This window comes from Pleuronectes platessa, chromosome 19, assembly GCF_947347685.1.
Source record: "Pleuronectes platessa chromosome 19, fPlePla1.1, whole genome shotgun sequence".
In the NCBI taxonomy this organism is placed as follows: domain Eukaryota; kingdom Metazoa; phylum Chordata; class Actinopteri; order Pleuronectiformes; family Pleuronectidae; genus Pleuronectes; species Pleuronectes platessa.
In genome coordinates, this window is record NC_070644.1 from 16,369,631 (window position 1) to 16,396,782 (window position 27,152).

At 42.4% G+C, this 27,152-nt stretch overlaps 4 protein-coding genes across 5 annotated transcripts; 3 read left to right on the plus strand and 1 right to left on the minus strand.

Annotated features, from left to right (window-relative positions):
• The first annotated feature begins 6,812 nt into the window (after positions 1-6,812).
• LOC128424962 (secretory phospholipase A2 receptor) lies at positions 6,813-8,401 on the plus strand. Its single transcript, XM_053411414.1, has 3 exons — positions 6,813-6,945; positions 7,048-7,422; positions 7,537-8,401. Exons 1-3 carry the CDS (start codon positions 6,909-6,911, stop codon positions 7,914-7,916), a joined length of 792 nt encoding a protein of 263 aa, XP_053267389.1. The 5' UTR covers positions 6,813-6,908; the 3' UTR covers positions 7,917-8,401.
• Positions 8,402-13,515: 5,114 nt separating this feature from the next.
• On the plus strand, positions 13,516-17,614 carry LOC128425317 (syntaxin-1A). Of its 2 annotated transcripts, none has more exons than XM_053411874.1 (9): positions 13,516-13,628; positions 13,898-13,960; positions 14,076-14,175; positions 14,990-15,064; positions 15,428-15,501; positions 15,720-15,828; positions 16,442-16,515; positions 16,637-16,774; positions 16,866-17,614. In XM_053411874.1, the coding sequence occupies exons 1-9, from the start codon at positions 13,617-13,619 to the stop codon at positions 17,070-17,072; spliced, it is 852 nt and encodes a 283-aa protein (XP_053267849.1). In that variant the 5' UTR covers positions 13,516-13,616; the 3' UTR covers positions 17,073-17,614. The 2 variants fall into 2 exon arrangements, with proteins under 2 accessions (XP_053267849.1, XP_053267848.1); XM_053411873.1 differs by having other exon boundaries at positions 13,537-13,628; positions 13,895-13,960.
• Positions 17,615-18,648: 1,034 nt separating this feature from the next.
• On the minus strand, positions 18,649-20,788 carry pgam2 (phosphoglycerate mutase 2 (muscle)). The gene is made up of 3 exons (XM_053411875.1): positions 19,994-20,788; positions 19,643-19,823; positions 18,649-19,122 (listed from the first exon to the last, which is right to left on the minus strand). The coding sequence occupies exons 1-3, from the start codon at positions 20,408-20,410 to the stop codon at positions 18,953-18,955; spliced, it is 768 nt and encodes a 255-aa protein (XP_053267850.1). The 5' UTR covers positions 20,411-20,788; the 3' UTR covers positions 18,649-18,952.
• Positions 20,789-24,322: 3,534 nt separating this feature from the next.
• nefla (neurofilament light chain a) lies at positions 24,323-26,899 on the plus strand. The gene is made up of 4 exons (XM_053411263.1): positions 24,323-25,363; positions 25,476-25,600; positions 25,875-26,259; positions 26,486-26,899. The coding sequence occupies exons 1-4, from the start codon at positions 24,323-24,325 to the stop codon at positions 26,711-26,713; spliced, it is 1,779 nt and encodes a 592-aa protein (XP_053267238.1). The 3' UTR covers positions 26,714-26,899.
• Positions 26,900-27,152: the final 253 nt, after the last annotated feature.

Here is a 27,152-nt window from a genome sequence, read left to right on the forward strand (position 1 = left end):
ATCTGCTTCATCTTCACTTAACCTCCCCTCTGCCCTCGCCATTCATCAAGAGGACATGTGCGGTGAAGAATGACAAACGCGGGGGGGGCAGACCTTGGAGGTTCGCACGTCGCCACAAGTGGGTGGCAGAAAACGTTGAGACACTTCAGTGAGATTTCCTCCCGGTGCTTTCACATCTCCGGTTGTAAGAGGAGTCGGTGAAATACAGATTCTCCTCGCTTTCTCTTCAGAACAGTTTCTCTTTGTCCAGCTACTTTCTGCCTCTGCGATTAAACAGACAAGATAATACAGTTATCTCTTTAAATATGGTCATTTTCCTCTATATGTATGTGTATATAAATATGTGATTTCTCTTTAAATATTTAAACTTGAGGTTTGACAATGTTTGCTCACTCTTTTGCTCAAAAACACAAAATCTACAACCTCGTTAGGATAAATTTAGATTTGAATGGGATGAACAAAATGGGTAGATGGGTAATGGTACTGGAACCACGCACCCTCTGATTAGAGGACAACCCTCTCTACCTCCTGAGCCACAGCCATGAGAAAAAAAGGAGAAGCAGAAATCATTAAAACAGGCAATCGGTTGTCATGATGTATTACATTAGAGGTGGATGTCAGCCAGTAAGAAGTGAGGATTCAGACCTTTGACAGGGATTGGACGTTATTTCCATTTTAGGAAGCCCGGAGCCAAAAAGGTGGGGGAGGCAGATATGGATAAGAATCATGAATCAACTTTAGAGGCCAATCCTCGCCACGAGGTGAAAAACAGAGAGAAGGACAGAAACCTGAAATGATCCCCTCTCCCCTCCCGGGTCATTACAGAGGATCACTCCAGGCGCTGTGTTGTTCCAAGGTTACCTGCGACAGGGCCACGTCGCCCCCGCGGCTCGGAGACTGAAACGATCCGGCGTGTTTAACATTCTGCAGCACACAGTGGGAGTGGAGACAATGAAAAGTGTGATGAGTCTCGGCTCAGTTTCGATCAGCATCACATAACAAAAGTAAACAATTGCAATAACGGTAATTAGTGTTGGTGAGACTTCGCTTTTGCTGAACTTGCTGCTGAAAGTAGAAATGCTTTTTACGTCAGAGGGGGCACAGCTCCTCACGCAGGACGGCCACCCAGAGTTCAAGTCCCACCTCACATCACGTTTGATGGATTGAGGATCATCAGTGGGAACTCGGCTGGTCGGTGTCAGTCCGTCTTGAAAGTTTGTGCTTTATTTTGATCCTGTAGCCGCCAATGAAAACGAGAGTAGTCGCTTTAAATCCAGCAGCAGAAGTAAAAGCGATCCGTCTTGTGACTAACTCAGATTTGAAGGGTGTCTATCAGGCAGTCGTGCACCAGCACCTGTTTGAGCCTGATGCCACTCATCCAATAAGTTTCTTAATCATAGGCAGTTGCTTTCAATAATACGATTAAAGGCCAGAGTGTCTGTGGAAGTTTAAACCTGTCTGCTGTGTTCGTCTGTCACACTGTGATTTACAGCTCAAATCTCCCCATGAATAATTGACTTCTGATTTTCTTTAGCTGTACTTACTTTAACCTATAAAAACTCTGCTTAACAATAAGTATATATATATATATGTTTAAACATAGTGTAAAAAATGCAGGGGCGTTTCAAGTGACATTTTACTCATTGAGGTCATAAGTAAAGATGCTTGACTCCTTTTTTTAGGTTGATAAACCATCTGCATCCTGGGAGGTTTTACTGCACAATAGGTTTTACTCGTTTTTCACACTTTCTTTCTACTTCGTGTTCCTCTTGTTTGTTTTTCCACCTGTTACCAAGATGCCAGAACCAGATCCTTGCTGTGGGAACTGCACAAAAGTAGCAGCGACAGAGCTGTGCTGACATTCATCGTCCTGTGATGTCAAATCTCTCAAGTTCATTCATTCCTCTTCATCATCATCATCGTCCCTCCAGGTTCATTGTGCAGCTCAAATGTCACCTGAAGCCTCCGATTGCTATTATTATTATCATCATTATCCTTATTATTATATTAATGGTGCACTTAGATGGGAGAGGAGATTTTTCTAGAGTGTCCCGTCATTGTCCCTCTGAAAAATGAAATCACAAAAAAGTGTCTGTGCAGTTTTTATGCAAAAAAATTAAATCAAGGGCAATTTACATAAATGGTGCTGGCAGCTTGTTATAAAAGTTAATGAATCTGTGGAGCCACATCGCCCGAGAGAAAACACTGACAACAAAGTCAAAGTCAAAGCGAGCCGACGCACCTTCCTGTCGCCATGTGAGAGCTGCAGTGTCGCGCAGAAACACTTTGAAGACTAATGGATTTAACAGAAGTAAAGATGCTCTAAGCCTCAGTATTTGGTTTTAAAATAAGAAGCTGTTATAATTGCTGTTTCATGTGTAGACATCCTTTTCCATGAGTCTCTTCAACCATAACAAATATGAAAATTTGAGAAAACTGCCAGTGAAATAGATTAAAACAACTTTCTTCTTTATCTCACAGGTAAATACCAAGGCTGTTCATATCTGCATTTTACTTTTTGGCATTTTACCTCAATGATTCATTTTGCTGTTGACATCATTGCAGGATGATCGTGACACACAGATCCTGTGATGTGGTCTCGCTCGTCTAATTTACATTTTATTTCCCCCTGTGACAGGATATGAGTAACTTGACCTCAGGCAGAATTTTAAGGGAAGTTATCTATCATCAGTAGCTGCACATGGAAAAGAGATTTTTTCTTTTAAGCTGAGTCAGTCTCTGAACTAGAATGACACTCAGTAGAGTGCACATCTCCACCAAGGTCCAACAGCCCCCCTCACGAAATCACATTTAAATTCACTGGATCCGCATTTTTACTTGGATCTGGACCAAATTGGACAAACTCATAAATACCATTCCCAGAGTCTGATTTATTTGATCAACATCCATGATCCAGGAAAATGTTCTACATATTTTTTTAATCTCCCTGGTGGAGGTGGTGAAACTAAAATAGATCCTAACTTAATGAGCAGCAGTGCAGCTGGAAGAGTTCCTCGGTTAAGGAAAGAAAATGTTTGTCTCACATTTATGGGTTAGAAAAGACAGAGAGGAGACACTGTTGTTAGTATTAGTCTGTCTACAGGAGCATTGCTACAAAGCAGGTCATTGCCTGGGGCCCCGGACTGAGAGGGGGCCCCAGGGATAGGCTAGAGATCTCAGTCCACAGCAACAACCATTTTTTGAGAATGCCCGTAAACTCCATAATCGGCAATGCAACAACACTGTGGTCAAAACGCCCCGATGCGGCCACATGCTACAGGCCTTCTGCCAAAATGTTCAGTGTTTGGGATGTTTGGTTGAAAACTAGAATGTCTAAGTATGTGTGTATGATGTGTCTGGGAGTTTACACTTTACACTTTATCTTTACTCTTTGCTTTGTGTTGCTCGGGCCCCAAAGTCCCTCGAAATGCTCCTGTGACTCTGTCGACCATGTATGAGGCGATCTGGTTGACCTGAAGGAGAGAGAAATCTTCTTGGGGCTGCTTGTTATTTATTTTCAACCTTTTTGCATGTTGAGAACTAGAACTTGACTCTTGCGTGTGTGTGTGTGTGTGTGTGTGTGTGTGTGTGTGTGTGTGTGTGTGTGTGTGTGTGTGTGTGTGTGGGGGGGGGGGGGGGTGTGTGTGTGTGTGCATCGTCAAATTCCGCCGTGTCAGTGATGTTGTGCGTCGCCGTGCTCGCAGATTAATCCATAGAACCCACAATTAGGAGGCTGACAGAGGAGTTAATGAAGAGTGTTGTGCTCCTGTGAAGGACTCCCAAGGGTAGAGCTGTTTAGCATTAGCAGCAATAAAATGGTTTCTTTTTATTTATTTCATCTGGTGCTAATGGATGTGTGGTGAGATTTAACACGCTCGCGACCTTCCAGCAGGGGTCTGGCATTTAAATCGATGCCAGGCCGATCTCCTGTTTGATGACTGGACGCGGAGGAATTTCCATTTTGTCCAGTTTGAATGTTCGTCCCAGTTGCTCCACTTTCACTCAAAGCAGCAATAATCAATATTTATTTATATAGAAAACGTTTGAAATGGCTCCTTCGTGGTTCTGCTTCATGAAACAGAAGTTTTCAGTGTAACGTCGGCAACTTTACTGTGTGGTTTTACTCTCACTTTTCTAACAGTGACCTTTTTGGGCACATAGGGTCACGGTTTTCAGCCAGAAGATTCAGGAGTCAGAATCAGAGAGTGTTGAACTCGCTGCTCCACTGTGAGGATACGACTTCCTACACCAGGTCAAACACAACGGTCAATGAAAACTTGCAGAATGTTGTCAGACTGACTATATATAGACTTTATTTAACCTTAACACGTGTAGAACTGTGAAACCTGAGGTATTATATACCTACATGAGTGACATAGGGTAGATGCATGTGAGGATTTGAACCTTCTGTTACACTTGAAACCAAGAAGAAGCAAATCAGGGATTAAATACATGGGATAACAACGCAGACAAAGACAGCAGGGAAAGTAAACATTTTGATGGATTGCAATTCAGCAATTATCTTTCAATATCCTGTTGTCTGGTTTGAAAATACCAGACTTAGACATTAATTCCTGAAAGAAAATTGAGAGAAAATCAACCCATTTTCCTGCACGGTCTTGACATTTAATTCTTTCCTGTGAAGAACATCAACCCTTTGCTTCATGCTTCCTGTTACGAGCAAAGAGAGAGATCCACGTTACAGAAAGCAGATTGATCCAGTTCTCATTTGCATCGCAGCTGCAACAGTTTGCACGACATTGCTGATGTGGACGGAAAGAACTTTGTGCACCATGATGCTAGAGGTCACAGATATAAACATATAATGCACCACATCATCACAAACAACCCCTGATTTATGAGATTCACCATTTGAAGGCTTCTCCGTCTACAGTAATTTATTTGGTGCAGTCGGTGCTGCCTCCGCTCCCAATCACCCTGATAGTCTTAGTGCTGTACTCCACCCACCACACGTTACACGGCTATTACCACATCCAGCTTGTAATCATGAAAAATGAAAAGGCAATTAAGCCGGCCTGAACCGAGCGTAAACCTCGTACCCCTGCCCGCCTGGTTAATTAGCTGGTTCACATGTAGGGCGCCTTAAATTCACTTCCCAGTTAACTCCTGCCATGAGCAGAATCAACACACATGTCTCCTGATGGCGTTTTTAATAGATAATGACATTTGCTCATTTAAAAATAGTTGTATTTGTGCAGGAATATAAGGGAGGTGTGGGTGTGTGTGTGTGTGTGTGTGTGTGTGTGTGTGTGTGTGTGTGTGTGTGTGTGTGTGTGTTATGTGTGTGTGTGTGTGTGTGTGTCAAAGAGAGAGACATGTTCAAATCCTCCCAGAGGCCTGTTTGGAGTGTGGTGTAAAGACTAGCACATTTATTATCCCATGAATAATTCAACATTACACTCAATAATATATTTCCAGGTGATAGTTATACCTGATCCGTGTATTTTAATTCTTCCCATTCCTGCTTTGACAAGATTACACAGGGAGGAACCCGACTGACTCACACACACACACGTACACACACACACACCCCTAGGGTTAGGGTTAAGTCTTACCTGTGAAAGCAGACATTCTGAAATCAGCAACTATCCAAAATCCACCCTGAAACACATTCATAGACCCAGGACAGATATAACACATTACATTACATTACATTTCATTTAGCTGACGCTTTTATCCAAAGCGACTTACAATAAGTGCATTCAACCATGAGGGTACAAACCCAGAACAAGAATCAGTACAGTACAGAGTTTGATGACATCAAATAACCCTGAGGGAGATTAGTGAATACAAAGAACTCCTGCCAGAGAGGATTTATAATGCAAAGCAGCCAGACCAGTGGAAAGAAGAGTTATCTGGTTGACTCCTATGAACTATTTCAGGATGTCCAATAATTCTTCCAGGCATCGCTGCTGTAGAGCTGCTGTTTGTGGTTGAGATCAGGAAACACACGACATCGGGCCTAGAGGGACGGGAGATGAGACATGTGGTGCAAATTGTGTCTCCATGAACACATCCTGTCATGGTTTTGTCTTCTGACTATTTATTTTCCGCCTCTTTATGGAGAGTGTTTTCAGTTGAATTATTACCTCCCTGTGTTCCATGGTTATCCCTGTGTTTATGTTTGTTTATGAGTTGCTTCTGTGTCTCATGTCTTCCCACTCCCTGTCCTCTATTTACCGGTTTTATTTTGTAGTTTCTGCTCCTGGTGTGTTTTCATTCTTCACATCCTGTCTTTGTGATTGTCTGCACCAGTCCTCATGTGTTCCACTTGTGTTCAATTGCCCCTGCCTTCCCTGTGTGAATATAATTCTCTTAGCTTCTTCTCGTCTCTTGCAAGCTTCTAGTGTTTTCCCCTGTGTGTGCTTTGTTTTTTCAGTTTTGACTTTTTTAGATTTCTCAGTTGGTTGTTTTCACCTGTTAAGACATTTTCCATTAAAAGGACACTTTTGTTTTGAAGTCTGCATCCTGGGTCCACCTGCTGAACATAACCCTGACACTCCCATGTTGTAAAGATGAACACTGGATACCTGAAGGCAGGCTTCAGCGGGGTTCCATTGTCGGAATGGTTGTTATTAAGAAAATAATTGCAGTATAATAATGATAATAATAATAACATTATTATTATTATTAATAATACTCGTCATTTCTTTTCCTTCTCTTTTCAATACGATCAGAACTGTCTAAATAATTAGATACCTCCAGAGATAAACGAGAAAAAGTTGTTTGCATCTTTGCCTTTTTGCATAAAGAGTTCAACAGACCACTGAGTATTGTCAGTAGAAGAGGAGGACCTGTTGTAACATTTGCCTAAAGCTGCACGAGAGCTTTTCAGTTAGGTGTCAGTGGTGAACACTGGCACAGACAGTCCACAGATCAGCGTCAGGATGGAAGGGTTCTTCATTGGTGTCTTGTGTCTCTCAGGTCAGTGCATTTCATTGTTTGTATGATGTCTAACAGGAAATCTGAATATAGAGATTAATTTGAGTCCTCATAAATAACAAAAATAGCTGGTTTCATCCTCAGGGTGCCTCACCTTCTCCACATGCCTCCTCCATCAGTACCACTTTGTGTCTGATGCAAAGACTTGGACTGAAGCTCAGAGCTACTGCAGAGAGAAGTACACAGACCTGGCCACTGTTGAAAACACTGAAGAAATAAAGAAACTTAACGACACAGTTTCTGCTGCTGGTTACAGCTCTGAGGTTTGGATTGGCCTGCACCGTCATCCTCACTGGAAGTGGTCGGATGGGTTCAACAAGAGAGGAGCTGAATCTAGGAACTGGGAACTTCCTGAACATAGCTATTATGAAGCCAATCAGCTCTGTGGGATCATGATTACCTCTGAAAGATGGTTTGATGATAACTGCCAGAAAAAGATTGCATTTGTCTGCTACAGAGGTAATGTTGTATTTTGTATTGATCTTTACTATACAACATAATGTATAAGATATGATTTTGAAAACCATTGTGTGATCTCAACAATACCTCTTTTGTTCTCAAACTTTACTGCAGGAAAACTGGAGGATTCTGACTTTGTGCTGGTGAATGCAAGAAAGACTTGGTCTGAGGCTCGGAGTCACTGCAGAAAACACTTCACAGATCTGGCCACTGTGAGGTACGACACTGACAAAGAGAAGATATGGAGCTTGGTAAAACCTCACGTATTGGCATGGATCGGTTTGTACAGAGATCCTCAGATTTACTGGTCTGACGGGAGTAGCTACTCATTCAGCTACTGGAATGAGGATGACAACAGTCTTGGCTCGATGAACGGCGTATGTGGTGTTGCAGATTTGGAGAAGGGAGGAAAATGGAGGTTAGTTCCCTGTGAGGTCAGAAAACCATTTGTCTGCTACAGCATTAACAAGCGTGGATGGTGCTTCCTTGAGTGAAAGAGAGAGAACACATCCTTACATTAGAAAAACAGTTATTGTCTCAATAGTGATTCTAATAACATTAATGCATTAATTAATATTAGGATGATGTTTGTTCTGTCTGTTGATCCTTTGCAGTGAGAGAAACTAGAGACGTTGTGTGATGTACTTGTGTTTTATCACTTCATTAACCTGCTCTGTGATGGTTCTTCAAGACAAACTGACCCTTTGGAACATTTTTACTCTGTCTGATTTCAGACTCCTTCACTAATTCTCCTTGTGAATGAGATTTGAGGTCTCAGCACTCAGCAGTTATTTTTTTGTCAGATGTAAAAGCAAAATTACAAAAAAAACATTTTAAATTCACTGGTTTAGGTTTTATGGAAACCCCTGTCTTATAGAAAATAGATTGGTAAGATTAAGTAGATAGACAAAACTGTGTAAATTAAAAAATGCATCAATAAATATATGTAAATGCAACATAAATAAATGACTTCTATGTTCTTCTATTTTCTTTTTGACATAAAATACCTTGAGCAGCATACATTAGTAGCTTCATTAAATATATGTATTGAAATAGTGACCAGCATACTGCTCTCAAGGTGCGTAGACATTTATTTTATATACACCAACTTATCCGGCCACGCCCTGCAGATCACCTATAAAACACCTGTGTTGGCTTGACATCCACTGATAGTTTGATTGACACATGTCTCCGAGAGGCCTTAGAGTGGGAGAGATCGTCTCTTCACTCAGAGAACCAGGGTTACAACGTATCCGAGCATCGTCTGTTATATCGAGATTATCTCAAAACATTTTCCATATGTAAGGGACTTTTAGACACCTTGCAAAGATACATCCCACAAGCCGGTATTTGACAAATGCACAATTTACAAATGCAGACTATTTTCATACCATCCAGGTCAAAGCCCCACAGTAGACGCAGGCCAAGCCCGAGAGGCAGGAGGGCTGCAGAGGTTAGTCTTCAACATGCAACACAGAGCAAAGGAAACAAACTTTGGCCTTGCAAGATGCAGAGGTCAAAGGTCAGAGGTGAACACTACAATGAAACTCAGGAGAGTGCAAATCTGTCCCCATAAATTTAACTAAACTGCACCAAATTGCACAGATTCATAGATATCAGTCCCCTTAACATGCCTGATACTTTTTCATCAAGATCCATGAAGTATTTCCCTCAGGAACGAACTGAAATGTTGCATACGCATTCTATTTCTAGTTCAATTCAAATTCTATTAATTTCAATTTATTTGTATTTGCATTGCATCAAATCACAACATGTCCTCACTATGTAAAGAGCCTCCAGATAATGTATCGTGTGGTTTGGAGCAATGTAAATATACTTAAATTGAATTGAACATATATTATATCTCGGCACACTTTACATAGGAAGACTGAGACCTTATAACATTGTAGCTAAACCCAACAGCCTCCACTATGAGCAGCACTGACAACTGTGGAGAGATTAAAAACTCCCTCGTTAACTTGAAGAAACCTCTAGAACCAGACTGAGTGTGGGCAACATCTGCCTCGACCGGTTGGGGGGGCGGTGAAAAATGGTGGAAGGGTGGAGTGGCGGGTGGAAAAGAGGAGAGACAGGGGCGGAGGAGACGAAGGGGAGAGACAGACCAGGAACAGCTCTGTCAGACTATTTGTTAAAATGTCAATGATAAGATTGATATGCATGCAATGATGTTATTAATCATAATCACACTTGTTGTTGCTGTTGAGTATCAGATCTGGATTCTGCAGCTCTAGAGTCCCAGTCACAAAACTATGTGAGAGAAAAAACACAATAATTATGAACCAGGTCCTGTTACTTAATATCCATTTCTTCTCTTTTCATCCTTATTCTCATCTGATGGATCTGCATATTGGAAAGAATCTATGAAATTTCAGTAGAGGTGACCACAACATTTATTAACAAACATTTCAAACATCCCTCGTTCACAGGTTTCCTTGGAATAAGGTTTCCTCTGAAGAAGCTCAGTTGTTTAGTTTTCTGAATGCGTCTTTTTAAAGCTGTGAGCAAGATTGCTTGGAATGCAATTCATGCCAGAGTGTCTGACCGCTAATGTGGCTGAGTCACACTCACACACACACACACACACACGAACACACACACACACACACACACACACACACACACACACACACACACACACACACATACACACAAACACACAAACACCAACAGCTGGATGCTTCGCTGGGGACTCATCATCAGCAATGTGGCAAAATTGCTTCCCAGCTGCCTGCCTGCCGACTCCTGAGTGTACCCGTCCGAGAAATCACTGCTAAGCACTGCCGAGCCTGCCAGCGAGCATGCATTATTGATTTTCATTGAAAACTGTTAACAAGAAAAAGTGTGGTCCCGCACTTCTCTGCTGGTGGATCGTGGCAGGAAGGTGGAGAGGTCAAATTCCCTCCGGGGCCACTTCTGGTTGTGGGTAATAAACTTCTCCTCTTGTGGTTCTGCTATATTTCATTTGATCGTATTGGCAACACCTGATTTTGAACTATTTATCAGGAACATAGACTTAATAGCACTTATTAAATGGGTTATAACACATTTTAACACTATAACTAATATGTAGTCTTCAAGCAAAATGGTAGAAAATGTAAGTTTCTGTATTTCTCAACATCTCCTCCATTATAACTACTTCAGTGGAGTAGATGGTATGGGTGAAAATGGTAGAAAGTTTCATTTTCTACAATTTGCTTGAATGTGTGTTATAAATCGTTATTGAGAAACCTATTATAATATTTCCATATATTTGCGCACAAGTGCACCTACTTAATTATTATATTAGTAGTAATAATGATTTGAGCTCATTGTGTACCATGTGTACAAAAGTTTCATTTCTGTATTTCTCCTCAAAAGTACTCATTAAATGAGTAGTTATAATTATTGAGAAATACTTAACATTTAAAATGTTCCATATACCTGCATACATCTAGGGCTACATTATCGTGATATTTGTATTAATATTGATTTTATGTGCAAGTTATTAAAAAACATAACAACAGTATTCCTCAACATCTCCTCCACTGAAGCAGTTATAAAGGAGAAATCAGTAATAAGCACAAAAAATAGATCATATACTATGTATGTTCTTATCAACATTGATGTTATCTCAGTTCTTCTGTCTCTTTGTTCCCAGACAATCACCCTCTGCTGTCTGAACTAATTCACAGTGACGCTACATTGTCCCAGTCCCACCAGTATTACCAGCATCTCAGGCTCCATCATCCCTGTTACTCCCACAGAGACGTGGAGGCTGCTGGCACACGCCTGCTGGCACAGAGGCTTGGCTGCTGCCTCTGTTTCTAACTTGAGTGTGGACTGGACACACTGGTAACCACAGTAATTAGCAGCTTTTTTAATGTCCGGCCAAAAACAACCGATTCTCCTCTGTCAGCCGCTGTGCACACGTTAGCCTGAGTTGTCTAAAACTCATTATGCCACTTCTTTGTTTTATTCCCCCTGCGCCTTTTTATTCATTAAGGGTAGAATAACTGTATAAATGTTGGCTAATACAGCGTCAGCATCGCATTATAAAAATGATATATATATAAAAATTGTTCTATAGTCTCCTTTGCTGACTCAGAATCCACAAAGTAAACTCCCTGATTCTGTGCCACAGCATTTCTCAAGAAAGTGGCGGTAAAGTAAAATATCTCTGTTGTCTCGAAGATATTGGTTATTTATTGTTAAAGGTGAATCTCCTTTAGAAAACCTGAGTATTTACCGATAATAATGTTAAAGCTACCTCTAGTGGCAGAGAGAGAGAAATACATCAAATTCAAAAAATCAATAGGAAATTAAATTTATTTCACATCAAGTATATGAATCCCATACAGAGGTATTTACCCGATTGGTGGCACAGCCTCAGAGACGGAGCATGTCTCCAAGTCTCTCCTCAAATAAATAAGACAAGTAATCCAATAGACAGCAGTAAAGAATGAGCCTGAAGAGAATCACAGGGGCCAAGATATCACACAAGACTGTTCTGTGTTCTGATCTCTTCTTAGAAAAGGAAAAACTATTCAGGGCCATACTTGTCATCATTTCTATAGCAATTCATGCAGTGGCTCTCCTAAATGCCAATTTAACTCATGTGCAATAATGAATCCTGCTAAATAATAGACAAACAAACTAACTGGCCTCTATGGCTGAAGGTAATAAATAATCTTCTCTACTTAGTTTGAGACATTTAACTTTATCACTTTCTTAACACTTGCTTCCTGTTTGGACCCATTTAGTGTTTTTATGATAATACACATCATAAAGAAAAGCAGAAGTGACTGAACAGGTGTTTGACGGTGAGATTATTGCCTGTCAGTGAGTGAGCAAACATCCTGCCACACCCCGGTCACTGTGAGGATCCATCTGCCTTCAGGACAACACACACACTTTAGCAAACACATGAAATTCAAAGTAACACAAAAAACCACAAACTTTCTCTTGAAAAATGGCAGAATAACCGAAGTCTGCTCGATTCATGACCACGGGTAAAACATTTCTGTGGATTTCACCGTGCACCGAGAAACAGAGACGACATTTAGCACCCACAGGCGCCCGCTGCATTATTCATGAAAAGCAACACACTTCTAATGAGAGAGTGAAGGTCTTCACTGTGTGTGTCAGTCATGTGAAAAGGCCGCGCTGCAGGTCTCTGAAGGAGCTGTGATTTGTTTCTCTGCAGGTTTTTGGGTCTGAGGCGGCGGACGCAGCGATCGTCACATTTCAACAAGCACAAACTCATTTCCACTTGTATGAAGAGACGAAGCACCAGACACAGGAACAAGTTCATTCACATCCTGACTGAGTGGATGCATCACATTCAAATATCCAGCAAATATTCTCTTAGAAGCTTTAAAGTCAGATCTAGAGTACATGTGTGGTTCTCTGAGCTCAGAGTGGCAGCCTGTGAGAAACTGTATGTTTGCATCAATAATCAGGTTGATAGATAGATCACATTTAAAGCCCATGAGACCCATCACAGTCAGGATACAGCCTAAGTTCATATCTGTGGTTCTAAAGTAGAACTTCAATTACTGGAATACTTTTCAGAAAAAAATATTTTTTAAAACTACAAAGAATGAAACTGAACCCAGAGCTTTTCCACAACATTCTGACATGAAATAGTAAACAAGGTTGTTACTGAGGATATTGATGTATAAATGAGCCCACATTAATGAATCATGGTAAAAGTATAATAATAAATATTAACTTTATTTGTATAGCACCTTTCGTACAAGAAGTACAGCTCAAGGTAGGATTGAAAACTTTTAAATCTAGTAAAAAGTAAAGAAGAGAGAAGCGTTTTAAGTTTCTTTCAAATATTATTGTTATTATTATCATTGTCATTTTTACTGTTTTAAATAATATAATATAACATTATGTTTATTAAATTTGTTATGCTATGTTATGTTATGTTATTTTATGTAATGTTGTAATGTTGTGTTGTGTTGTGTTGTGTTGTTGTGTTATGTTATGTTATATTAGTAGTAGTCTGCACCTTTAACTCCCGAACAGGTGTTGTGGTTGTAATGGATACGGGCTGTGTGGCTCTTCCGGGTAACGCGCCTGCGTGCCCGCGCTCTTCCTCCCACAGGTGTGTGCAGAGGACAAAGACACAGGCTGCAGGAACAGGTGGAGTCAGATCGGCTACATAGCGAAACTACAGGGAAACGATGTCCGTTAAGGTTTGTCTTACTTCTCTCTGATGATGTTATAATAATAATAATCATAATATTAATGTAGCTGAACTCACGGAGATGATCAAGAAGTTTAACAACAACATGTTGTTAAAGACTTCCCCTCGTTGGCTGCAGAGGAAAATGGCTGTAACATCATCAGCGACTTATTTATGTGTTATGTTGTGTTGTTTAATTTGCTGTAGTGGGTGTTAAAGTGCAGCAACACGTGCAACAGTAATGATAATAGTAATCATAATAATTTGTATCATCAGCAGCAGTGGGATGATATGACAGAAACAACAGAGAGCAAAGGCAACATGGAGGAATACTTCAAAACGGTAAACTCCCCACAGCTTGCATGGGTTTAACTTTCTCCATGTTATTTCAAAATTGACATATTGTGTGCAGCTACTGTTTGTATACAAGCCTGTGTTTGTGTGTGTGTGTGTTTAGGTGGGGGAGGTGAGAAGCCTCATTGACAAGATCTCCTGTCAAGCAGAGGAGGTGCAGAGGAGCCACGGTGTCGTCTTCTCTTCTGCAAACCAAGACCAGAGTGAGTGCAGCCGATCATCTCTACTCTTTGTGTTGTTGTAGTTTTTCTCCCCTCGGCCATTACTAGTTTTTAAAACAGACAGAAAAGAGTGGAACTGTGATGTCGTCAGTGTTGTGTAGAGGATTTGAGAGATCAGTCTCCTCCTTCAGGGCAAACAGTGTCTGCCAAGACAAACAGAAACAAGCAGGCCTGTGGTGACACGTTACTCCTCTCGGTCGTGTGTAGGACTTCATACAAAACCATGTGTGTTATTCGACATAATTTACATGTCAAGACAATCATTGGACATATATCTACATGCTCTGTGTGGGAGCATGTATATACAAACATGCTCCTAACCTGATAATATCTGTAATTTAAACCATCTCCAACAAACGTTACCCACCAGGGGCGATTACAAACAATGTCAATATTTACTAGAATACAAGTTTTATCAATAACTATCCAGCAAAAGTTCAGTATATATATCAATATATTGCTAAAGCGTTGTGTAGCACGGTGAGGAGGTGCAACACAACGCTGGTTTTAATCCTCTAATCTTATTTTAATCAATTTTAAAGTTAAAATGAATAATAAAGTGACTCTAATCATATTGATATTGACTGATAATAATGTATTTGTGATAACATTGTTGGCTGAATCACCCAGGTCTATTATCCACACATTACTGTGAGGTCTGCCATGGTGTGAAGTAAGTCAGTACAGATGATATTGACAAAGCTGCCATTATTAAATCATTGTTAAATCCATGAATTAGATCGAAGCCACCTACTCATTCTATTTCTATGAAGTGAATATATTTTGTCTTGTTTAGCGAACAAACAAAGGCTGGAGCTGCTGAACACCGAGATCAAGAAGAATGCCAACACAGTCCGAGCCAAGTTAAAGTGTGAGTTCCTTTTTAAAAAAATCATATACTCTTGTTGATTTGTCTTGTACTCTATCTGAGATATAAGACGATAAATGTAGATAAAAAAGTAGTTTTCATTCATTTCAATGTGTTATTATGTGGCTGTATATAAACACTCATTTGTGACAGTGAGGAGGAACTACAGCAGGTTCCACTTCCTCAATTCCGGGGACTGTTTAGCTGGTAACACAAGATTTAACTTGTAAATGGACAGAGGAGGGAGGGAACTGCCCCCCGTGCTGCTACGTCACCTGTATTTGTAAATGAAGAAACAATCACAGCTTTCACCAGCAAAATTTTACACTTTTATTTGAACCTTTCTGTCCCTTGTTTTTATTTTAGCTATGCAGAAAAACCTGCCAGTGGAGGAGAACGCTAGAAGATCGTCTGTCATCCAGCGAATAGAGAAGAACCAGGTTTGTTACAACTTTAATTTGTTGAATAAATCCGATGCAGGAGGATATTAACTCTTTATTATATGTGAATGCATCCCTTCGAAAAACAGATTGTGTTCGGAGAGGCCTTTGTGCACTTTTACCTTTACACACACACACAATCACTCTGCAGAAAATAACTAAACTGACTCCTTGTAAGATAATATGCTGGATGATTTCTACTGACTCCCTCCCACCAGCACTCACATCTGACCCGGAGGTTTGCAGAGGTCATGCGCGGCTACCACAACTCCCAGATGACCTTCAGAGAGAAATGCAAGGCGCAGATTCAGAGACAGCTGGAGATCGGTGAGTTTCCAAAAAACGGAAACAAAACATAAACACTTGTTCTGCTGAGTTTTGTGTAAACACAATTCCTGTCTAACAACAGGATCTCAACTAGCAACAAAACCTGTGGTGGTGTGGATGTGAAGGTTTGTGTAGGAGTCACCTGTAGGAATGGATGCAGACTGCCGCACAGATTACCACTAGAGGGCGACTCAACTGACTTACCAAAATAAGTCAGTTCCTATAGAAGTCTATGATAAAATTCCCCTTTCTACTCTGTTTGCTCCGTTTGCAGCATCATAGGTCGATTTTTTTTTTTTTTTTAATTCAGTAGAGATACAGAACTTTTCAAAGGGTTTTTGTGTTCATTCACATGGATCCTTTGAAAGTTTCCTGTCTGTTCTAGAGGCCTTTTGTACGGCTGTGTCGTGCGTCCTCTCTCCAGGTGTTAGTTTTACCTTCAGGTTACACACACTCACAAGAGAGGAGTTATTCCGTCGCCCTGTGGGGAACATTAAAAAAGCTTGTTCATGTATAAAACTGTGGCCTAAACCTGTACTCCTGTTTAAAGTGATGCATTTATGCTGGCTGTTAATCTAACCTGTACACTTTCCTCAACTTTTGTTTCTGTCAGTGGATAAAGTGACGACAGACGAGGAGCTGGAGGTGATGCTGCACCGGGACAGTCTCACCATCTTCATATCTGATGTTGGTGGAATTTCATTAAGCTCTCTGCACAATAAATGGCTATTCAATAGTTTGAAATACATACTTGAGTTTAGATTTTGTCGGAAAACAAGTGGTGCATGTTTTGTTTTCCTTTTCACAGATCAACCCCGACAGGCGGATTTCCAGCGAGGCTCTGAGCGAGATTGAATCTCGGCATCAGGACATCATCTGCCTTGAGTCCAGCATCAAAGACCTGCATGAGATATTTACTGACACGGCCATGCTGCTGGAAATTCAGGTAAGACGGCCGCTTCATTTGGACAAGCTCATAAACACTAGCATGCCAGCAAAATCGGACTAGCGGCAAATTCTGTTTTTTCCTCCATCAGGGGGATCTGATCAACAACATAGAGAAGAACGTGACGAGTGCTGCAGAGTACATAGACGCATCCAAAGCAGAAACCGGTAAAGCGGTCACGTACAAGAAGAACCCATATAAGATAGCATCTCTGCCCGACTTCTTCAAATCCTTCAGGAGGCAAAGCAATGCCAAAAGTGCAGCTGATCAAAACACCTCAGACCCGGACCATGACTGAGCTCCTGGACCTGTTTGAACATCGACTGCTTCAAACGTGGTTTCCTGTCTGCTGCCTCAGATGCCTCTTTGATGAAGATGTGTTAAGGAAACTGTTATTTTTTTCAAACTAACAGTTAATTTGAATTTTGAAATGCTTTAATAATCACCTGTAAACTAAAAATGCAGAGGCTGTGGTTGAACCTCAGCTCGTGACCCGGCCTGTGGACGTCTGAAAGGACAAATGAAGCAGAGGACGCTTTGTTTTGTACGACAGCAAAAATAATAATAATTTTATTTGTTGTTACTTGTTTGCTGAGCCAGGATTGGCCCGATTTCCATTATGATAATCAAACTGTTTTCTTTTAACACACTAACTCGCTAACAAACTGCTTGTGTTGCTCTCAGTGGCCAGGAGGTGGCATCACAACATCAGATGTGACTCAGATCCATGGTGATAAACTACTTTGCAGTCCTGCCTGTCCTCTTTTTGTATGATGTGGTGTTTTAGATGTGTAATGTTGGTAATTATCTATGTGGTGATAAACTAATGCAAAACCTGAATTAATTCTCCTGCATCTTTAACTTTTCATAAACCATCATCATCCATTGGAGAATTCCCATTTACCTCCACCTCAGTTGTGTAATTGGTCAACATTAGCATGCTAACATTAACTCATAGAACTATACTATTAACTCTTTAGTATCACTAACTAATAGCAGTGTTATTAGCGTGCAAACATTAATTACTAGTGCTAAATTTATAGTGTTAACTAAAAAACGAATTGTTAGAATGCTAACAACTAATAGCGCAACACTGTTAACTATTTAGTACCATTAACTAGAAGTAAAATGATCTAATATCACTAAACTTAACTATTTACTGGCATTAACTGAGCACTAAACAAAAATCTGTGGTGAAACCCTCAAAAGACCTTTTTTTGAAGAGTGAAAATCTAGTGCAGGATTCCCAGTTTCCCACTGGTGATAGACTGGTTGGTGATCTGGGAAAGGTCAAACTCATCCTTTCATATTCATCAACCCATCCTGTGACCCTGAATGACTTCTTCTAACCACAGACACGGAAACAACATGATGCAAGTGTCTCATCATGTATTGATTTGCAGTGATGTTTCCTCTGGAGCCAAACTGTGCCAGGAAAACATCCCTTGTATTGATATGCACAATAATTTATGCATTCATTATAATCTTCCAGTCACTTATGTAGGTTTTTCCTCTAATTCACGATCCATCTCTGCTGGTAGAACAAATGCTAGCTGCTTAAAATGAGTGTTTGTTTGTGTTTGTCATTGGGATCTGACCGGAGCAGAGCGTTGGGGACAAAACTCAGTCAAGCCTTCTCCTGCATCATGGGAAAACTGCCAAGATGAACCCATTGACTCTCTCTCTCTCTCTCTCTCCTCCTCCTCCTCCTCTTCCTCCTCCTCCTCCCGGATTAGATTTCACAGCACCTTTGCACTTTGCTGAAACCACTCATTTCCAAATGGGAAAGAATAAGTATAAGAAACCAGGATGATAATGTAATCTCGAGAAAGACACGATCAGTGGCATAAAGAAATCAAACAGACACAAGCCTATACATAAAAATATGGTTTCTTTATTGGTTGTGTCAGCGCGGTGGGGCCCACAAAATAGGGCTATGCCACAATTTAAAAAGGGCTGAGTGTGAGGCCGGGCTGCCTGCGTTGATTGACAGGTCATCCCTCCGTCTGTCGATTAAACAAACAAGGCTGAGGTGCTGAAAATGGCCCGTCTCCAAAAGAACCATTAATCAATCCTGCTGTTGGAATGGACTACAAGGATGGATGAGTGGAAGAGGAAAGGTTGACGGATGAAGGGTGGAGGGAGGGACGAGTCTCTTTTTTTCTGCCTCCTCCAGGTTTACTTCTTGGCTTTTCCCTGAGCGGCCACAGCCTCCATGGCCTTCTTCACGGTCTCCTCATCGCCGAGGAAAGCCATGGGCTTCACGGGCTTCAGGTCGGCGTCCAGCTCGTACACGATCGGGATTCCCGTGGGCAGGTTGAGCTCCATGATGGCTGCGTCGGACATACCTGGAAACACGGGCAGACATGCAGATCAGCAGATGAAACCCATACGGTTCTGATAATGTAACTGATACGGTATAAAAGTGTCTGGAGCCCAAAGGCTTATGGGAAGGACAACAGTCTTACATAACAAATCTAGTCAGCAGGGCAGGGTTTTCTATCCGACACTCTTTGTACAACTTATCCTCGTATGGCCACTCCTGGAAAAAGTTTAACCTTTCTACATAAAGGTCGTGACTGTAATGCGAACCAGGCTCATGACCCTCTCCCCTGTCCCTGAGCTGGAGTGCGAGAGTCCCTGCAGGCTATTTATACTCCCTGTAATCCACAACTGTCTCTGAGTGGGTGTGTGAGTGAGAGTGTGTGTGTTTCTGCCTTGGCCTTGTATGCAAATGCATTTCAATCTATTGTCAAACTGAAATCTTCCTCATCTGCCTCTCCCTGCACCACTTTCCCCTTCGTTGTCCTGTATTGTTATTATTATTGTTTTGTATTGTATTGCAGCAACTGACTCGGCGGTGCTCACCCTCTAAGTGCTTGACGATGCCACGGAGGCTGTTTCCATGGGCAGCGATGATAACGTTCTTCCCAGCCTTGATTTCTGGAGCGATGACGTCATTCCAGAAAGGCAGAGCCCGGGCGATGGTGTCCTTCAGCGACTCGCACAGGGGCAGCTCGCCGGGCTTCAAGCCCTTGTAGCGCCGGGACTGGAGGTGGGGACAGGGGCAGAATGATAGTTGTTACATAACTGTCTGCAGAGTAGATTGATTTGGAAATTTGTGTTATTCAAAATGAAAAGAACAGTATCTCTAGGGAACTGTTGATATTGTTTCTTTGTTAATAAACCCCTCATTTCCTGATGTTGCAGTTGTCTTACCTCACTGATGATTTTGTGGTAGGAGTGGTCCTTGTCCATGGGTGGAGGTGGAGTGTCAAACGAACGGCGCCAGATCTTCACCTGCTCCTCTCCGTGCTTTTCAGCCGTCTCAGCCTTGTTGAGGCCGGTGAGGCCTCCGTAGTGGCGTTCGTTCAGACGCCAGGTGCGGATCACCGGCAGCCACATCTGGTCCGTGCCCTCCATGATGGTCCACAGGGTCTGCACGGCACGCTTCAGCACGGAGGTGTAGCACACATCGAACTTGAGCCCTGCGTCCTTGATGGCCTGGGCCCCGCGCTTGGCCTCCTCCATACCCTTCTCGCTGAGGTCGGCATCGAACCAGCCACAGAAGCGGTTCTCCTGGTTCCAGACGCTCTCGCCGTGGCGCACGATAACCAAACGATGCGCAGTAGTCATGCTTACAGTGATTCTCCTGAGTTAACCCAGACACGGTGCCCTCAGCCCTTCTAAGTTGTGCACACACACACACACTGGACGACAACAGTGAGGCCAAACCAGCATACCAGCCTCTTTTTATAGCAGCCTGGTTAGTGGCAGTGCACAGAGGACAGGCCTTCTTCATTTTCCACCTGTGAGCGACACTCATGCACTGACGGACATGCAGGAGCAGCCAGTAGCAGCAGGGGTCTGGTGAGCTGGTGGGACATGTGCTGGTCTCGAAGGCCAGAGGTCAGACATCAGGCCAAAATAGCAACATGACTTTTAAACTGAGGTCTGTGGAACAAAAGTCTAAAGATCAGAGTTGGTTTGCAAAAAGGCGACTGGACTCAGTCTCAGATGAGAGGATTCATAAATGAAGAGGAGCTCATGTGTTTAGAAAATATCACGAATATGTGCAAAGGTTATTTTATTATGTGTAATAACACAGACATGGTGGTTCCTGCAGGTTTGATCTGTTTAATGACAGCGTCAGAGGGAAAAAACCTCATGTTGCCAAAACACAGTTAACAGCTGTGGACAGACTCATCTGCTTTCTCTAACTGTACGTGTGCAAGTGACAGCAACAAAACACCAGCTGCTCAGCCTCTCCTACTTCCATTACAAATATTCATTGTACCTGTGCTTGTTTAAAATGATCACATACCGTTTCTAGAATCAAACGGATATAGTTTTCCCTCTAATGTTACACCAGCACATCCACAGGCTCTGTCCAGCCCTTAAAATGATTTGACCCCTTTTCTCTAGTCTGAAGAAAAAAACCATCACTGTGCTCTGTGAAGGAAAAACACTAAAAAGCACGTTAACTGTCTCCTGCTCTACAAACTGGTCAGTTGTAAATGATGAAACTTTCATTGAACATAATCATCCATTACTTTATATGTAAAGACTAAAGGTAAAGCCTTAAATTTACTATTTCTTTAAGAAATAAAATTAGGTTTGTATTTGATGGTGCTGTTGTGTTGATGTATGTTAATGCAGCACTTAGCACACATTGTTGTACCTTTCCCATGTTGTCATTGACCAGCAGGTGTCCCCAGTGTTCAGGAAAAACCTCATCATCCCGATCTAAAGCTCCTCCAGAGATCTTTGAACTACGTCCTGGCTCCTCAGTGGTCATCATATCAATACAATATATATATACATTAAACGTTACAATACTATACAGAGCAATTCTTAACATGTAATTTACGTATGTCACCTGTAGGGGAAGCTGTAGTATCATTCAAACAAGTTTTGAATGCCATGCAACGTTCCAGGCTGCAGTCAGTATGATTGATGAAAAGTATTTGTAATGAAAGAAAAGCATCAGAGAAATAGAAACTAGAAGTAAGAAAATGTTAGACAGAGATCTGTGCATGTTGGTAATGTTATTAGTTGTATCACTGGTATATATGGTACCTGCATGTGGATACCTGCAGATCCAAAGGTCAAATTGAACTTTTTCAGTTGCACTACAACATAATTATATTGTTCTTGATGATTTCAGACTATTATTTCAACCCAGTGAATATGATGTGTCCAGCTGAGACAAAAAATATTCTGTAGTATCTTCTTCTGTTGAGAAGCGTCAGCGCTGTGAAACTTCCAGAGGAGACAAAAGTGCTGATGAAGGTTGGAAACTGAGCCACAGAGTCGAAGCTGAGCTGTCAAGCAAAGTCAATGTCTGTTGTCCCTTTCAATCAAGTTATGATCCATAAATAGAAATAAGGAGAAATCCAATAGTGCCCGGTAATAATTATAATGGAAATCCAGACCTGTATCGTGTGATGAAGGGTTATTGTGTTGTACAAAAAAGTTCTCCAGAAAAACACTGAACATGGTGACTGGCCCATTGTTGTTCCTAAGATAAATATGAAAACACAACTTAATTCTGAGCTCTGCGACTGTTTGGAGGCCTTTAGCCTGTTTTAGATCATTGTTTTGGTTCTAAGGCACATCTACTGTATGATGCTAATTATATCCCATTAAAGAAGCTCAGATAAACCAGGTATGTTCTTCCTGTTTAAACATTTTGCAGATTAAGTACGGGAGTTTGGGGAACATCACTGTGACCTGTTAATTTTGTGTCTGGTTTATGTTGGGGAGCTTTCTGCCCCATTGTCCCAAAAAGTGATTAATGCATTTTTTAAATCCTGATAAATAACTAAACTAAATCATTAATATCAAACCATCATCAGCAAGAAGAAAATTCATGACTGTGTATTGAGTGTTTATCTCACTTGTGTGATGCTGTCATCGGTTTAGCCGTGATCCTTAAAGTTAAATTTGATACTCGGGCTGATGCTGAGTGGTCTACACAGAGACAGTAGCCACTTAAAAAAATGAAAATTGAAGTGAGTGAATTTGTGTGGGAAGACAAGTTAGCTTCTGTGTTTCATTGCCCCAGGTCCTGAGGCTGAAGATTAAAAAAGAATCAGCCCAGTGCAGCTTGTCATTCTGCTGTTCGGCTGGGAGAAGTGTCCACGGGGGAGATTGTGTGATCACAAGTGTTACGATGACTCAGCCTGCAGCAGAGGCCCATGCAGCTCCCACTGAAGTCCCCCCCCCCCCCCCCCCCCCCCACACACACACACACCTCCCACAACACTAAGTACTGAGGGAGGGGGGCTTTGTGCTGAAGAGGTAAATTACTGGAGCAGGTCATGCACATACACGCACACACGCACACACACACACACACACACACACACACACACACACACACACACACACACACTAACTCCAACACACACCCACAGGTATTGCTGCAAAGTACTGCAATATACATTCATTTATGCATGGGGCTCAAGAGCAAAACAAATCTCCCGACATAAAATTTCACTGAGCCTCTGCACCTGCACCTGCACACACAGACACACACACTCAGCTGTTTCATCCTACGTGTTGTGGTTTTGTGTATTATTATATATAAGTTGTGTTACACATACAAGACAAGTAGACACATTACAGTCTAATAGATAATTATGGAAAACATATGACAAGAATAAAGTGTAATCCTTCAGTTATCCCCCAAATCATAGACTATCATATAATACAAAGCTGAAGGTGTAAAGTTAACATTACTAAGACAACAGAGAAAAAAGAAAAAGGTAATCAGAGTAACACAGCAGAACTTATTGACTGTCACAGATACTCTTACATTGTGTTTGGGTGGGATTGTGTCACTGCAGGTCTTTTGAGGTTATGGCTGCACATCCACTCTCCACCACAAGGAGAGATGCTGTGTCATGGCTCTAAAAACCAACTCTCCTCTCCCTCTCTCTCTCCTGCAGTGAGGATACAGAATAATAAACTCGTCTCACCCATGTTTTTTCTCGATATAATAAATAAAATAATGCATCACTGTTATTTGCAGTTATACTGTCGTTATGTTCCAGGCTCAAGTTCTGTGTTAAAACACATTTTATCAATTGTTTCATATGCATTTATGTTTCTATCGCACAAACAAACTCTGCTAAACAGTTTTTGAACCTATATAATAAAATAATAAATAATAATAAAACTCTTTTCTGCATTAGAATTGTCAATGCCAAAGAAAACACAAACAGAAACATGAAGTTTTACAGATATATAATATATAAACATCTTTCTTCCCTTCTTTCCCTCTCTCCTTCTGGTTTACCTCCTTCGCTCCTTCCCATGGTTCCTCTGTCTCATTCCTCGATGTTGCAGTGTAAGACTATCGAGCCTGCGCTGTCAGAGTTGGGGCAAAGCGCTTGCGTCACAGTTCGGTGTTCCAGTATAAAAGCACGGGCTGCTGCAGCAGAGAGCAGTTGTGGCTTAAACCTGAGCCCTGCGTACATCTCTACACACACACACACACACACAGAGGAGAGGGAGAGCAGCCAGTGCTCCCACCACTCAGCCATGAGTAGCATCGGATATGACCCCTACTATCCCACCTCGTCGTACAGACGCTGGTATGTCGAGGCTCCCCCTCGTGTGGCGACCAGAGGGAGGACCCACTCCGTCTACAGCTCCCATGCCTCCCCGGTGTCCTCCTCCCGTCTGCAGTACTCCTCTCCCGGCCGGGGGCATCTCTCCTCCTCCTCGATGGCCTCGTCCCTGGAGCTGGAGCTCAGCCAGGCGTCCCAGGTCAGCTCAGATTTTCGTACCGTGCGCACCCAAGAGCGCGGCCAGCTGCAGGAGCTCAACGACCGCTTTGCCGGCTTCATTGACCGAGTGCATGACCTGGAGCAGCAGAACCGTGCTCTGGAAGCAGAGCTGCTGCTGCTGAGGCAGAGGCACTCTGAGCCGTCCCGCCTGAGAGCACTGTATGAGCAGGAGGCCCGCTCCCTGAGAGCAGCTATGGATGAGGCCAGGGCAGAGCAGCAGGCTGTCCTGAGCCAGAGAGAGCGACTGGAGCAAACCCTGAGTGCCCTGCAGGGTCGATATGAGGAGGAGGTTCTGGCTCGTGAGGAGGCCGAGGGCAGGCTGATGGAGACCCGACGTGAGGCCGACCAGGCTGCTTTAGCCAAGGCTGAGCTGGAGAAGAGCATCGAAACTCTGCTGCAGGAGCTGGCCTTCCTCAAGAGAATTCACGAAGGTGAGGTGGCCGAGCTGCAGTCCCAAGTCCAGCTGGGCGTCCAGGTGGCAGTCGAGTCTGAGGCGGCCGCTCCAGATCTCTCCGGGGCTCTCCGGGATATCAGGTCCCAGTACGAGAGGCTGGCGGCGAGGAACATGCAGGCAGCCGAGGAGTGGTTCAGAGGGAAGGTGGGCTCCCTGAGTGAAACTGTGGCCCAGCACAGTAACGCCGTGAAGAGCTCCAAGGACGAAGCAGGAGAGTACCGACGCCAGCTCCAGGCCCGGCTGCTGGAGATCGATGCCTGCAGAGGCCTCAACGGATCCCTGGAGAGACAGCTGCACGAGATGGAGGAGAAGCAGAGTGCTGAGATAACTTCCATGCAGGTCAGCAGTGCCACTATAACATGTCATTAATCATTCAGATTCTTCATTCAAGGTTTTCATTTCATCATGTTGCATGTTTTATGTTCTAATGTCTTTACTGTCTTCATTTTAGGACACCATTGGACATTTGGAAGGCGAGCTGAGGGGCACCAAACAGGAAATGGGCCGATACCTGAAGGATTACCAGGACCTTCTGAATGTCAAGATGGCGCTAGACATCGAGATCGCTGCGTACAGGTGAGAAGCCAAAGACATCCAGGAGTTTATTTTACTGAATATATGAAGAAATCATGAACATAAGGTTTTAGGTATTCACAAGGTCATTTAAGGTGAAAACATGAATCATTTAAGTAAATAGTGCATTAGCTTATATGGATAAATTAGGATAACCAAAAGTAAATATAGACCATTGTTATTTTAGTAAAAACTTTCTAGGATCATGACCAGAAATGTTATTTTACAGTAAGAAGTGTAAACAAATGGCTGCCAATTGATTCATTTAAATATACAGGAAGCTGCTGGAAGGTGAGGAGTCTCGCTTCAGTGGAGCAGTTGCCGGGGGTGTGTCCTCTTACTACGGCCACTCTCTGTCGGTGCCCTCCTACTCCCGGCCCCTCCTCTCCAGCATGAGCTCCGGCCCCTCCTACCTGATGACATCACGCCTGCTCAGCTCCAGCTTCAGCACCACCGAGGGGATCATCTCCGCCAGCCAAGCCAAGCAAGCTGAGGCCAGCCCACCTGGAGAGGAGGAGGAAGAGGAGGAGGAGGCCACAGAGGAGGAGGTAAAGGAGGAAGAGGAGGCAGAGAAGGAAGAAGAAGGAGGAGAGGAGAAAGATGAGGAAAAAGAAGAGGGAGGAGAGGAGGAAGGAGATGAAAAGAAAGAAGATGAGGAGGAGGCTACAGAAGGAGACGAAGAGGCTAAGGGTGAAAAAGAGGGTTAGTGCATATTTTTCGTTTATCAAATGTCTTAATTGCAATTAAGGGTCATAATGACAATTAATAAAGTTATCTATTGATACAGGTGGTGATGAGGAGGAGGTGACCGACGCTGCTGAAGAAGAGGGGGAGACAAACAACAAAGAAGACGGAGAGGAGAGTGAAGTCAAGGAAGAAGCACAAGAGGAGGAAAAAGCCGACGGAGCCGATGACAAAGAGCAGGATGCAAAAGAAGAAGTGAAAGAAGACAAGGAAGAAGCAAAGAAGAGTGAAGAGAAAGAAGAGAAAGAAGAAAAAGAAGAGAAATCCGATGCCAAGAAGGAAGAGAAAGCAGCTGCTCCCAAAACAGACGACAAAGCTGATGTCAAAAAAGAAAAAGTGGCAGAAGAAACAAGCACAAAGGAGAAGAAGTAAACCAGTAGTGTCAGTAAACCTCCATCAGAACTGGCAACGTACGAAAACCACAGCTCGATAACCAGGCCTCAGCGCTACCCTCTCAAACCGTCATATCTAAACACTCCATTCAAAGCAGCAAATCAAGGTTATCTGCCTGCAAATATCCAGACTAGTCCATTAATGTCTGCGTGCACATGTCCTGCATACGGAGAGTAAAGTGTGTGACTTTCTGTTGGTTCAATAAACACTTCTCAAAGTCATATGTGTGTCCTCGATTTTGGCTTAAGCACAAGTCCTGATTTAATACATCTTTACAGTGTTGATTTAGTTTCTCTGACATTTCTAATATAAATGAAGCTAATTGCAAGAAGTTCTGCTTTGTTTTCAGATTACTTTTTTACCAAAAAATGTGGTGATTTAGCTTTTAAATTAATAAATAACACAAGATCTCCTCCTA

What these genes read in the sequence shown, in the direction of transcription:
- nefla (XM_053411263.1), top strand. Translation starts at nt 24,323, where the DNA reads ATGAGTAGCATCGGATATGACCCCTACTATCCCACCTCGTCGTACAGA. An exon ending in ATCGAGATCGCTGCGTACAG is followed by an intron (nt 25,601 to 25,874) that starts GTGAGAAGCCAA and finishes TTAAATATACAG; the next exon opens with GAAGCTGCTGGAAGGTGAGG. An exon ending in AGAAAGAAGATGAGGAGGAG is followed by an intron (nt 26,260 to 26,485) that starts GCTACAGAAGGA and finishes GAAGCACAAGAG; the next exon opens with GAGGAAAAAGCCGACGGAGC.
- LOC128425317 (XM_053411873.1), top strand. An exon ending in TTCTGCAAACCAAGACCAGA is followed by an intron (nt 14,176 to 14,989) that starts GTGAGTGCAGCC and finishes TGTCTTGTTTAG; the next exon opens with CGAACAAACAAAGGCTGGAG. An exon ending in TCAGAGACAGCTGGAGATCG is followed by an intron (nt 15,829 to 16,441) that starts GTGAGTTTCCAA and finishes TGTTTCTGTCAG; the next exon opens with TGGATAAAGTGACGACAGAC.
- pgam2 (XM_053411875.1), bottom strand. Translation starts at nt 20,410, where the DNA reads ATGACTACTGCGCATCGTTTGGTTATCGTGCGCCACGGCGAGAGCGTC. An exon ending in ACCACAAAATCATCAGTGAG is followed by an intron (nt 19,824 to 19,993) that starts GTAAGACAACTG and finishes CCCCACCTCCAG; the next exon opens with TCCCGGCGCTACAAGGGCTT. An exon ending in CATCGTCAAGCACTTAGAGG is followed by an intron (nt 19,123 to 19,642) that starts GTGAGCACCGCC and finishes CCGTGTTTCCAG; the next exon opens with GTATGTCCGACGCAGCCATC.
- LOC128424962 (XM_053411414.1), top strand. Translation starts at nt 6,909, where the DNA reads ATGGAAGGGTTCTTCATTGGTGTCTTGTGTCTCTCAG. An exon ending in TGGTGTCTTGTGTCTCTCAG is followed by an intron (nt 6,946 to 7,047) that starts GTCAGTGCATTT and finishes TTTCATCCTCAG; the next exon opens with GGTGCCTCACCTTCTCCACA. An exon ending in TGCATTTGTCTGCTACAGAG is followed by an intron (nt 7,423 to 7,536) that starts GTAATGTTGTAT and finishes ACTTTACTGCAG; the next exon opens with GAAAACTGGAGGATTCTGAC.